At 47.7% G+C, this 13,536-nt stretch overlaps 1 protein-coding gene across 4 annotated transcripts in view; it reads left to right on the top strand.

The window, feature by feature from the left end:
- The window catches only part of VPS8 (VPS8 subunit of CORVET complex), a 158,479-nt gene that overhangs the window by 25,265 nt on the left and 119,678 nt on the right, over positions 1-13,536 (top strand). For all 4 annotated transcript variants that reach the window (XM_075004218.1, XM_075004217.1, XM_075004220.1 and 1 more), the window contains one exon: positions 10,004-10,128. In XM_075004218.1, the coding sequence (XP_074860319.1) occupies positions 10,004-10,128 (125 nt within the window). The remainder of the gene's footprint in view (positions 1-10,003; positions 10,129-13,536) is intronic.

Genomic DNA, 13,536 nt, shown 5'->3' with positions numbered 1-13,536 from the left:
CTCTGTTACAACAATGAAGGGTCCTGTGGCACCTTATAGACTAACCGAAAAGTTTTGAGCATGAGCTTTCGTGAGCACAGACTCACTTCATCAGATGCATAAGGTGCCACAGGACCTTTCGTTACTGTTACAGATCCAGACTAACATGGCTACCCCTCTGATACGAGATACTCTGTTGTGGCTTAATCTCTGTTAGAGGTCAGAGGGGGTCCTTCATGGTCAGCTGATGGAACCAGCTCTCATTTCCCTCTTGCTGTCCTGGGATTTGTCTTGTAACATGTGATTTGCCAAATGCATTAATTTTCTTACTCCCTTTTGACAGGTAGTTTATTCACTCATTCCTTTTTAGTATGGTGGTACAAACCAGTCAGAATGTAACTTGTGCTTTGTGCCAAGAACCACCGGATTTTGCTCAGAATAAGTTGTTCCATATGTTGCATTTTCTGGGCTGGACGGACAGGGCCCTCTCTTCTCATACAGTAGAACCCCAAGATATGCGCACTTGGGTTGCGTGTGTCTCAGGTTAATGCTTCTCTGAGTCGTGGGGAGCTAGCACCTGGCTCTGGGCTCTCCTGAGTGGTGGTTAGCCCAGATCCAGGCTTTGCTCCCCACCACTTGGAGGGGTGGGGAAGCTGACCAGCACTTCTGCACTGGTCAGTTTTCTGGCTGTTGGGCGGCAGCTGGCCTGGGGAACCTGTCAGGGATTGCAAGAGTCAGGCTGACAGGAATGGGGAAACTGTGTGTAAGTCGGGGGTCTATAGAATTTGTAACAACACACTATTTGTGAGCTATACTTCCATGCTTCAACAATCTTCAAATGCAAAGCATCTTGGGGCTTCCTAATTTTAAAGACTAGTAACCAGTGGACACCTATTTGTAATATACATGTGTAGTGCAGTTAGTTTTGATTTTTTGCTCTGTGAACTGATGAAAACATCATGGGTGCTTTTCTGTGGGATGGTGTAACCTATTCTATTCCATTATTAATGGATTCTTGTTCTGCCTTCATTGTTGTAGCAGCCAAATGTCTTCCAGAAATACATTAATCAGTCTGATTTAACGCGTGTTATATGTGATTTGTTCCTTCCTTCTCTCCCCTTGAATGTGCAGAGGAGTACTGCTTTCTTTTGTAAATGTGTATACTGTGAAAGACAAGAGGTATGAAGTAGTATTTTTTGTTACTTTCTGTTGGTAAGAGAGAAACAGGATTTAGTGTACAAAAAGCATACTGCTCTTTTTATATTAAAGAAGGCAGGTCAAAGAAGTGAGCCTTGCTCATGGAACAAAGGGTGCTAGGTTTCTGATGGTCTCTTGTTCCTGTGGGAGTTTAGTCCACAGCCTCTGACCTGTCTCCAAGAAATGTGTATTCTGAACAGGCAGCTGGCATAGAACAGCTCTATTTCTCTTCTCACTTGGGAGTTTCTTTTGGGCTTAGTACTCTGCTGTGCTCTGCCAGTTAAACATCAGTATAGTCACTTGAGTCCTAAGTCTTCTCACTTGTGGTGCCCCAGCATAGGAATCTGAAACACAAAAGCAGTGTCCAGTAGGAGTGACACACAGAATCATAGGGCTGGATGGGATGTCAGGCAGTTATCTAGTCCAGCCCCCTGCTTCAAGTTGAATCAACCCCCACAAAGTCATCCCAGCCAGGACCTTGTCAAGCCAGGATTTAAAAACCTCAAGGGATGGAGAATCCACCACCTCTCTAGGCAACGCACGCCATTGCTTCACCACTCTCCTGGTGAAGTAGTTTTTCCTAATATACAACCTACACCTCTCCCTCTTCAACTTCAGACCATTGCTCTTTGTTCTGCTGTCTGTCACCACTGAGAACAGTTTTTCACCATTCCCTTTAGAGCTCCCCTTCAGGAAGTTGAAGGCTGCTATAAATCACCCTTAAGTCCTCTCTTCTGTAAAGTAAACAAGACCAGATCACTCAGCTTCTCCTCATAGGTCTTGTGCTCCAGCCCCCTAATCATTTTTGTTGCCCTGTGCTGAACCTGCTCCAGCACATCCACATCCTTTTTATGCTGGGGGGCCCAAAACTGGACACAGTTTTCCAGATGTGGCCTCACCAGTGCCAAACAGAGGGGAACAACCACTTCTCTAGATTGGCTTGAAATGCACTTCCTAAGGCACTCTAATATGCCATTAGCCTTCTTAGCTGTGAGTGCACTGTTTACTCATATCCAGCCTGCCTTTCTTCAGGTGATTGCTCATGTCCATTCCAATTTGGGTGTGTGCCGAGCACATGCCCAGTTGCCGGAAGCTTTTTGCCCTAACTGGTAGCCCTAGGGTTGGTGTGGTGCCTGTATGGCCGCCCATATATGCACCGCCCAACCTGCCCCCAGCTCCGTTCCTTCTTGCCGCGCTGTTGGTTGCGGGAGCTCCCTTGTTGAGAGTTCTCTGGTAGCCTTTGTTTTAATTAGTTGTAAATAGTTATCTTCATAGGTAAATAGTTCCTCTTAGCACCTAGTGGGCCTAAGTAGGTCTTTAACCACCTCGGCGCCAGGGGATGCCTGGCTCTCGGGGGTTTAAAAACTGTTCAAAAAGTGCTAAACGTATGCCCAAAAGCGACCTGCATAGAGCGTGTTTGAGTTGCCTCAGCGAGACTCACCTCTGGGAGTGCTGCTCTATTTGCAAGGCCTTCAAGCCCAGGACTCTAAAAGATAGAGCTCAATGGCTGAAAGTTCTTCTAATGGAATCAGGCGGGAACTCAGAGTGCCGCATCATCGGTGCAGAGCGCTCCGGGACTGTTGGTGCCGTCAGAAAGTTCCCAGCACTGAGAGCAGGACTCGGCGCCTAGTGCCTCCCGGCACCATAACAGCCAGTCCCCAGTGCCTTGTAAAAACAGAAGACAGGACCGGGGTCGATCCCAGGGGAGGAAAAGGCGAAGACAGGCTTCGGGGGAGTCTGCCAGATTGCACTGTGACCTGGGGTCATGAAGTGTGGGTGTCGACTCCAGCGTGAGGCAGGAGCCTGCACTCCTCCAGGCTGCCCTCGATGTTGGAGGCCTTTAGCGCTGCGCAAGGTCTGCAAATTACAGTGCCGCTACAGATGCCTCACTGGGAGCCTTCATTGCCCCTGCTCCAGGCGCCCAGTCACGCTCTAGGGACCCTGGCATGGTTCCTGACGCCGGTGAGACCCCAACAAACAGTTGCCTCCCTCGGTGCTGTGCAGACAGTGCAGAGTGCTCAGGAACTGGCGGGTGCTACGGGACCCTCAGCACCACCTTGGTTGTTGGCATCAGGGTCTGCATTGGGGTCGGACTTGTTTTACTCCAGCTTGGCTCGGAGTGGGAGTACGAGGTCATCCTGATGCAGTGGGCACTGACACTACTCCCAACGCCCCTCAGAAGGAGAGTGGCAAAGCCCCCCCCACACCAAGGGGCACCACAGTGGCTCCTCTGGACCCTGTGGGCAATCCATGAGGCACAGGGGTGGGATGCAGGACTCCCGTTCAGGGCGCCTGACACCCCTCAGGTGCTGAGATTGGCACTGACCGCTGCTCTGGTAGCCCTGCTGAGAGAGCAAGCAGAGTTGTCAGCACTGGCACCGATGACAGCACCAGCACTGACAATGGCGCAGACATCAGCATCGGTGCATTTGGAGGTGACCCAAGTGTGGGCACCACCCCTGCAGGCACTGGGAACTGTGGTGCAATGGGCACCGGCACCGACGGAACCGGTGTCGTCCCAGGTGCAGAGTGGCCCCATTCTCATGGCATCCTACCAGAGACCGACAAGTACTAACCAGGCCCGACCCTGCTTAGCTTCCGAGATCAGACGAGATCGGGCTTGTTCAGGGTGGTATGGCCATAGACATCTCTGATGAGATGATTCCAGTCATTGAAAAAAAGCGTGCTGCACTCCTGGAGTACAAACGCTCTCCGAGCCAGAGTACCCAGCAAGCGCTTAGAGAGGCCAGAAGAACAGTACAGCAGACAGCCAGGCGCTGTGCCAACAACCACTGGCTCCAGCTATGCAGCAGCATCCAGACCTGTGCCGACTTTGGTAATCTCAGAGGAATGTACGAGGGTATGAGGAAGGCATTAGGACCCACCCAGAACAAGATGGCAACTCTGAAATCCAAATCTGGTGAAGTCATTGCTGACAAAGCCAAACAGATGGAGCGCTGGGTTGAGCACTGTTCCGAGCTGTACTCATGCGAGAATGTTGTGGTTGACGCAGCCCTCGATGCCATTGAGCTCCTACCAGTAATGGACGAACTGGATCAAGAACCAACTGTGGATGAACTGAAGAGAGCCATCGACAGCATTGCAGCAGGAAAGGCCCCTGGTCAGGATGGCATACCACTAGAGGTAATCAAATGTGCCACGGACACACTCCTGGAACCCCTACATGAGCTACTGTGCCTGTGCTGGAAGAGGGTGAGGTTCCACAGGATATGCGCGATGCTAACATTGTAACGTAGTATAAGAACAAAGGAGACAGAAGCGACTGCAACAACTACCGTGGAATCTCCCTCCTAAGCATCACTGGTAAACTGTTTGCTCGCGTCATCCTTGGCAGATTCCAGAAGATTGCTGAGAGGGTGTACCCCGAATCGCAGTGCGGATTCCGCACAGAGAGGTCTACCGTTGACATGGTCTTCTCTCTAAGGCAGCTGCAGGAGAAGTGCAGGGAGCAGAGAAAGCCACTCTACATAGCCTTCATCGACTTGACCAAGGCTTTTGACTTGGTCAGCAGGGATGGTCTGTTCAAACTGCTCCACAAGATAGGTTGTCCTCCACGGTTACTCAAGATGATCCAGTCATTCCACAAAGACATGAGAGGAACCATCCAATATGACGGCGCATTATCGGATGCTTTCAGAATCAGGAGCAGCGTCAAACAAGGATGCGTGCTTGCTCTGACATTGTTCGGGATCTTCTTCACACTCCTCCTGAAGCATGCCTTTGGATCTTCAACAGAGGGCATCTTGCTGCACACAAGATCTGATGGGAAACTGTTTAACCTTGCAAGGCTGAAAGCTAAGTCTAAGGTGCGAGAAGTCCTCATCAGAGATATGCTGTTCGCAGAGGATGCTGCTGTAGTGTCTCACACAGAAGACCAGCTTCAAAAACTGCTGGATCAGTTCTCCAAAGCGTGCAAGGACTTTGGGCTTACCATCAGCCTAAAGAAGACAGACGTACTCGGTCAGGATGTTGCAGAATCCCCATCAATCAGCATTGACAACTATACGTTAGAAGTCTTCCACAAGTTCGTTTACCTCAGGTCCACCATCACTGACACCCTGTCGTTGGACACTGAGCTAAGTAGGAGGATTGAAAAAGTGGCCACAACTCTGTCCAGACTCAGCAAGAGAGTGTGGAATAACAACAAACTGTACACTCACACCAAAATGCAAGTGTACAGAGCCTGCATCCTCAGCAGCCTCCTTTTATGGCAGCGAGACTTTGGACCCTGTATGCCCGCCAGGAAAAGAGGCTGAACGTCTTCCACTTGCGCCGCCTCAGGCGCATCCTTGGAATATCATGGAAGGACAGAGTGACCAACGCCGCCGTCCTCGGGCAAGCTGGAATCCCAACCATGCACACCCACTTCATGCAGCGTCGACTCCGCTGGCTTGGCCATGTCCACAGGATGAATGATGGAAGGATTCCAAAAGACATCCTTTATGGTGAGCTAGCCTCTGGCAAAAGACCTCCCGGATGCCCCCAGTTGCGCTACAAAGATGTCTGCAAGAGAGACCTCAGAGAGGTAGACATCGAGCTGGACGGTTGGGAAGAACTAGCAGACAACCGCAGCAGATGGAGGCAGGGGTTACACAAGGGCCTTCAGAAGGGCGAGTTGAAGATCAGACAGCTAGCAGAGGAGAAGTGAGCGCACAGAAAGCACAATAAGGGCTTGCCAGACACCCACTACATCTGCAAGAGATGCAGCAAGGACTGTCACTCTCATGTGGGTCTTTATAGTCACAATAGACGCTGTAAATGAAGTCCTCAATTGAAACTTTAAAGGGCGCAATCCATAGTCTATGCAGACTGAAGGATGCCACCTACTACTACTACTACTACTACCACCAGAGACCACTAGGGTGCCCTTCACCCCAGTCACTGAGCATGGCACCACAGACTACAGTGACGGGGACTCAAATGGAAGTGCCAGAACCCCCCGTGCCGGTGGGCTTGGAGGGCGATGCCCTCATCTTTGTCCTCCCCAGATGAGGCGTTAGCTGGATCCTCTGCATGCCTGGTACTGGAGAAGGGGGTGGCGTACCAGCAACTGTTGAGAAGGGTGGACCAGAGTTTGCAGGTGCAGGCAGAAGAGGCCAGGGACGAAATAGACCCTGTTACAAACATCCTTTCAACATCTGAACTGTCCAGGGTGGCACTGCCCATTATAAAGACAATTGCCAACACAGTGAAGACAGTGTGGCAAACCCTGGCCTCAGCCTTGCCCATGGCTAGGAAAAATGAACGCTGGTATTTTGTCCCAGCCCAGGGAAGCAAACATCTGTTCACCCATCCTCCCCCTGACTCCCTTGTCGTGGATGCTGGGAACAATAGGGAGAGGTAGGGGGTTCAGGGGCACTCCCTAAAAATAAAGACTAGACCTGTACGGTAGGAAAGCTTACTCTACAGGTGGCTTACAGTTGAGAATCTCTAACCAGCGGCCATGGTTAGCAGGTATGCGTACAATGCGGCCAGCTCCATGGACTGTTTTTGCTGAACTGCTTCCACCAGACACCAAGTCGGAATTTACGGCTCTGGTAGCGGAGCAGAGACTCGTATCTAGAGCAGCGTTGCAGGCCGCCCTAGATGCAGCCGATGTGGCCATCAGGGTCATGACCTGGGTTATACCATGAGAAGGGGGGCATGGCTTCAGGTCTCAGGACTCTCACAGGAGGTGCAACAGTCCATTCAGGACTTCCCTTTTGAGGGCCCCTCCCTATTCTCAGAAAAAACTGACAAGAGACTTCATAGCATGAAGGACTCACGAACCACTCTACGCTCACTGGGTCTATACACACCGGAAACCCAGAGAAGGCATTTTACCCTGAGGCCCCAGTTCAGACAGTTCCCACAACAGCAAAGGGATGGGAACAGGAGAAGGGACCGTCATAATAGGAGGTGTCAAGGTCGACAGACCAGGGCCACCCTAAACCCCCAACGGGGTCTAAACACCAATTTTGATGGGACGATCGGGAGCGACACACCGGCTACCCCCACAGTTCCAGCTCAGTGCTTATTCTCATTCTGTCTATCCCCATTCTACCATGCATGGTGCAGCATTTCTTCAGACCAGTGGGTCCTCCGCATGGTAGAAAAGAGATAAGCCATCCAATTTTCTTCTTACCTCCCTTCCCCGTCCCTCTTCAGGGACCCCTCTCACGAGATCTCAGACAGGAGGTAGGAGCCCTCCTCCAAAAGAGGGATATAGAGTAAGTTCCCCAGGAATTCCTGGGACAGGGATTTTATTCCCTCTGTTTCCTAATTCTGAAAGTGAAAGCGGGGCTACGGCCAATCTTGGACCTGTGAAACCTGAACGAATTAACCAAGACATCACCTTACTGGTGTTTTACCCAAAGCTCCATGCCTAGGGAGCAGAGTATACACACCTTGGATGTCTGGATGGCACTGGCCTTCTATATGGACAGGACCCAACCCTTCCGGAAGTTGCAGCAGTTGTTTGTTGCAGCGACAGACAGGATGAAGGGGCACCCAGTCTCCTCTCAGCGGATCCCCTCCTGGATAGGGGCCTGTATCAGTGAGTGTTACAAATTGGCAGGGGTTTCCCCCTCTGCTGATCAGGGCTCACTCCACTAGGGCACAGGCATCTTCTGCGGCATTCTTGGCCAAGGTCCCTATCCAGGACATCTGCAGGGCGGCCACTTGGTCCTCCATTCATATGTTCGCAGTGCATTACATAGTTTCGCAGCACACACAAGAAGACACTGCAGTGGGCAGAGCTGTCCTGCACTCCTTTCAGGGCTCTGATCCCGCCTCCTAGGCATTGGCTTGCATTCACCCAAATTGAAATGCACGTGAGCAATCACTCGAAGAAGAAAAGACAGTTACCTGTTCTGTAACTGGTGTTCTTCAAGACGTGTTGCTCATGTCCATTCCAAAACCCTCCCACCTTCCCCTCTGTTGGAGGAGCTGGCAAGAAGGAACTGAGCGGCGGGGCAGGGTGGGCGGTGCATATATGGGCGCCACTCCAGGGGACGCCGCACCAACCCTAGGGCTACTGGCTAGGGCAAAAAGCTTCCAGCAACTGGGTATGCCCTCGGCACGCACCCAAATTGGAATGAACATGAGCAACACATCTCGAAGAACACCAGCTACAGAACAGGTAACTCTCTTCATTCACCATAACCCCTAGGTCCCTTTCTGCTATACTGCTGCTTAGCCGGTCAGTCCCCAGCCTATACCAGTGCTTGGGCTTCTTCTGCCCCAGGTGCAGGACTCTACGCTCCTCCTTGTTGAACCACGTTAGATTTTTTTTTTGGCCCAATCCTCCAATTTATCCATGTCACTCTGGATCCTCTCTCTCCCCTCCAACGTATCTATCTCTCCCCCTAGCGTGGTGTCATCTGCAAACTTGCTGAGGGTGCAGTCTAGTCCCTCATCCAGGTTGTTAATAAAGATGTTGGACATACAACTTGAGCTCCTCACCAGAAGGCATAAAGTGTACAGCATTACCAGTCACTACTCAGTTCCTTTCAGCCCCATGGGCAGTGAGCAGAACAGCAGAGTGTCCATCTGTAGTAAACTTATTGCTTGGGGTTAACTTCGTGCATTTGCTTGCAGTTAACAGTTATTAGTATCATAGGGGTAGCTGAGTTAGTCTGTATTTTCAAAAACTTATTGTACTTGTTACTTTTTCATTTAGCTTGTTGACTGCTTATTTTAAAGGCTGTAGCTCTTGGTAGAGCCCAGGCCTTCAGGATTTGAGCCACGTCTTTCCTATGGGGTGGGATGAGGGGTCATTCCTCTGATACCCGTGATGTGTTTTTACTGTCTGACTGAGGAATGTATCATTGCCAAGTGTGAGATTTCAAGTTCTTCTGGAACTGCACACAAAAGGAGAGAGAGCCCAGGCTAAAGCTAAAGACATCTAGAAAGCTTTTTGCCTGGAAAATTTCCTTGGAGCTCATTGGATGCAGAGTGCAGCCCTGATACAGAGGCTTCTGTTTTCAGAATTTGTCTTTCCAGGGCCATGTCACCAGAAATGTGACCTGTAATTCTGGAGCAACTAAAAAGACAAGCGATTCAGAAAGATCCTTCAGAGAATCTGGGACCTCTGCTGTTTGAGTTAAAATAAATAAATAAAGCCTGCAATTTTCCTCCCAACTGGCAGGTTATAAATAAAATTAAAGTAGGAAGGAGCTGATCGTGTTTTGAGCTCTGAGGAAGAACTTCAGTATTCAACTCCAGGCAGAATTGCACTTCAGTGTTAACAAGTGGTTAATGTTTTCAGATAATAAATCCAAATCTAAAACAGTAAGCGTAACTTCTTTGTTAGTTTATGGAAATTTCTGGGGAAGACAGTTTTCTGATCTCTCCACTTAGAATTCTCCTGTCATGTAAGAGAGAGTCTGTGTTGCCATTGCTCACTTCTTCCAATCTGTTAGCACAAAGTCAAAACAGATTTTAAAAGCAATCTTCAACAGCAGCCATGAAAGTCACTTACAGTGATATCAAATATGTGCCTGCATTTAAACAAAATCAAAAATGTTTTTCTTCTGATGTAGTTTAAAATAAAATAATAAAAAGAAACCCACCAAAAACAACCTGCCTCACAACCCCAAAAACTGTACTCTTAAAGTAATCTACTTTGTCAAGGAAATGCCAAGGTTTTTTTCCTTCAGTTTTCTGTCTGAACCCTGCTCTTGAATTGCTATATGTGTACTAAACTTCTTAAGCATGTAAGCAGTACTCATACTCAAAATGAAGCATGTGCATAACTGTTTGCGGGACTGAGCTCTTAATTTGAATAACTATATCTTTTATATTATCACATTTTCTTCTTGTTTAGATCCAAACCAGGCTCTTCGGCTCTGTCTGGGCAGCACTGCTGTTGGGGCCCAGTATGGGGCTATCTCGGCTCTCAGTATCAACAGTGATTGTTCAAGACTACTGTGTGGCTTTGCAAAAGGACAGGTAATCGATTATAATCTGGTAGGAGTAACTTGCATAGTAAATAGTCTCAGGGCTTGTCTATACTTACTGGAAGATCGATGTGCTGGCAGTCGATCTTCTGGAGTCTGATTTTGTGCATCTGGTGAAGACACAGCAAAATTGATCTCTGTGCTCGGCCTTTGACCCCTGTACTTCATGCTATTGTTTGGAGGAAGGGGCATGGACACAAGCCTGTAGAGGCTAGGTCTTCACTAGGAAAATAAGTCAGTTCTGACACGTCGATTCTAGCTATGCAAATGCCGTAGGTAGATTTACGTATCTAAAATCAACTTATTTCCTTAGTATAGACTTACTTTGAGAGGTAGTATGTTAGGGAGTAAGAGGGGTAGGGAATGGTGGTTGTTTGAAGGACAGCAGTCTCTTAGTGGTGTATGCTTCTGTTCCCAGGCAGCTAGATGATATTGGTTTAAGCTTTTTTCTGCTTGGTTGGGACTTACCTAGGAACTGTATTCAACACTTAATCCTGAATTATTTTGAGAGCTAGGATTTATGTGAGTAGCTCACATCTGACACTTTCCCAAAGTTTGGGGCTGCTCAGAGATATGATATAATCATTTTAATGAAGCAGTAGGTCTAAAGTGTCTCATGTTTTGGGAAAGCAGATTCTGATTCAAGCTGCATCTACACTATGAGAAAATCAAATTTATCGATTTTCTAATTCTGGAATGTATAAGTTTGATTTTGATCATCCTCTCTTCCACTGTGCTCCCTGCAAAGTCAAGTCATTGCTGCTGCACACAAATTGGCTAACATCGACTGTTGCAGTGGTGCATTTTGGGAAGCTATCCTACTGTTCCCTGATTCCCTTTACCATTCTGGTATGCTTGCTGGTCTTGATGTCATCTTCCCCCATTGCGTTATCCTCATTCCTCTCCCGATCCCTGAAAATATGTTGATCCCTGGAAATAATTCAGAGACCCTCAAAATTGCAAGAAAGAATTTTTGGATTCCCCCAAAATTACATTGCCAACACGGGTGCATTGACTGTATTCTCAGCTGCCCATCCACTTGTCCCGCTTCCCATCATTGCATGCATGTGATCCCTGAAATGAATGCAGAGGCCTGGACTGTTTTTTAAAGTGAGAAGGAAGAGGATAGAAAAGTGCAGGAAAAAAGAATTTTTGTGTTTTCCTCTGGCAGCAGCAAGCCCTGGTATGGGTGAGGGGGGCCAGTTGAAGTGGTCTTTCCCCAGCGGCAGCAGCAAGCCTCTTAGCTGCCGGGGCAGACTTTTTCTTGGTGTTAGCAAGTCCCGGAATGGGCCAAGAGGGGCAGTGGTACAGTGAAGGACCAGTTGAGGTGGTCCTTCCCTGAGGCAGCAGCAAGCGCTTTAGCTGCCAAAGGGAAGCCTTTTCCCTGGTGGCAGCGAGGCTCGGTATGGGTGAAACGGGGGTTCAGTAGTTCTAGGGTGAGTTGAGGCAGTCCTTCCCCATGACGGCAGTAAAGCCCCAGTATCTTAGTCGCCGGGGGAGACTTACCCATGGCAGCAGCAAAGCCCTCAGTATCTTTCCGGCCCTTGGAGCCCTAAACACGTGACTGGTGGCATGGTCAGCACTGAACGTCAGGCACATCCTTTTATTGAGCTGGGTTGGGGGCTACCCATGTGATGTGGCTGAGCGTAGGAAAGACCCAGACTGTGTGGTGCTTGTGGGGGAGGGAAAGGGGGTTCATGCACAAATGCAAACCACTGAGAAGTTTCTCAGTGTGTTATGCAAGCATGACCCAAAACACAGCATTGTTGACACGTGGTATGGTGGGGTCTGGGCTGGCACCAGGCAGTGCAGAAAAATATAGCAGGTGTACAGACAGAGCCGCAAACTCCCTGCAGGGGCTATTTGAATGGGTAGATGTGCTCACAGTGCTAATAGCGTAGGAAGAAAGAAGCCATTTATCAGGCTCTCATAGTAACATGAGCTCACTGCTCCCACTTGGAAATTCATGGTCTTCCTGTTATTGGAGAGCAGCGGCCAGAGCAGAGTACTGAGGGGGGCAATATGGGTTACGTAGGGGACACCTCTGGAGGCTAATAAATTTGCTTTTCTGATGTGGCGCTTCCTCATTTGCCTTTAATTGAGCTTCTGAATTCGAGCTTGATGCTGTACCTGTCAAGTAACTGCAATTTGTAATCTTGAGATTAGTGCACCCAAAATTGAGCTAATGGTCTTTACAGCGAAGACAGTCACATAGTAAAATCGAGCTAACTGAATTAAATTTGAATTTATCTTGTAGTGTAGATGCAGCCTTAATATTGTGATTTGGATTAATCTCTAGTTCTACAGAAAGGAATCTTGGGACAAATATTATGCAGAGTTATAAAATGAGAATTCCCAGGAGCTAAAATGTGGTTGTAACTATGTTGTTCTTGAGATACTAGACGCATAAGGTGTGTGAAGTAATATCTTTTATTAGACCAACATCTGTTGGTGAGAGAGGTGAGAGAAAGTTCATCTCTTACCAAGAGAAGTTGGTCCAATGAAGATATTACCTTACTCGTCTTGCCTCAAAGTGGTAAAGTGTTCTATTATGAAACTTAAGATCAAGAATCTCTGCAACCTTTTCCATAATCTCAACATGGCCTTTTTTCTTAGTTTCCTTTCATTCCTCCTTTTTGCTTTTTTTTTCTACCAGATACTGTCCCCATTTTTCATGCTTACAAAAGGACTCTGCCTCTCTAATAGTGTCCTTACTCTGTTATCTTATTTTCTTCATTTCATTGTTGTTCTCTTCTTGGGCTGGGAGAGATAGCAGAAAGTAGGAAGCAGGGTGTGGATATTAAATGTGGATGTTGTAAAATAAGTATATTCCTCGAATGTTGGTCCTGTACACATTTTGATTAGCAGTGGCTGAGATGCCTGCTTTTCAGATCAATTTTATTAAGTAAATATCGGAGACAGGAGTGTCTTCCAAACTAAGAAGATGCTTAATCACTTTCTTTTTCACCCAGTCATGCCCCTCTCATCTTTCTGATCTACAATGCTTGGGCAAAACTGATGTTAATAAGATGGAACAAAGTCTTTTATGTCTTTGGTTTCAGCACACAGGTCACCTACATTTTTAGTATTGTTTTTAAATTCTTACTTGCAAAAAAGTTTTATTGTATAGAATTGAAGTATAAAAGTACATGAAAGCTTTGTTCAGAATTTTAGCTTTCCAGATGTCATAGAACTTTTAAATATGTTGATTTATGTTCTATATCAACGTTATACATATCCCTGTCAGTCTAGGTAGTTACAGTTCCCATTTTAGATTTCAGTTGCTCAGACCTCATAACTTTTTGATCTTTCGTACAGAAATCTTTTCCATCTGATCACTACTAGAAGGTTAATTTTTGATTAGGCTGTTGTAAATCCATGAAAATCACACTTTGCATGT

The sequence above is a fragment of the Carettochelys insculpta genome, chromosome 10 (assembly GCF_033958435.1).
Source record: "Carettochelys insculpta isolate YL-2023 chromosome 10, ASM3395843v1, whole genome shotgun sequence".
NCBI classification, from domain to species: Eukaryota; Metazoa; Chordata; order Testudines; family Carettochelyidae; genus Carettochelys; species Carettochelys insculpta.
The sequence above is the reverse complement of the archived record's forward strand: the minus strand, read 5'-3'. Positions and strand labels throughout refer to the sequence as shown.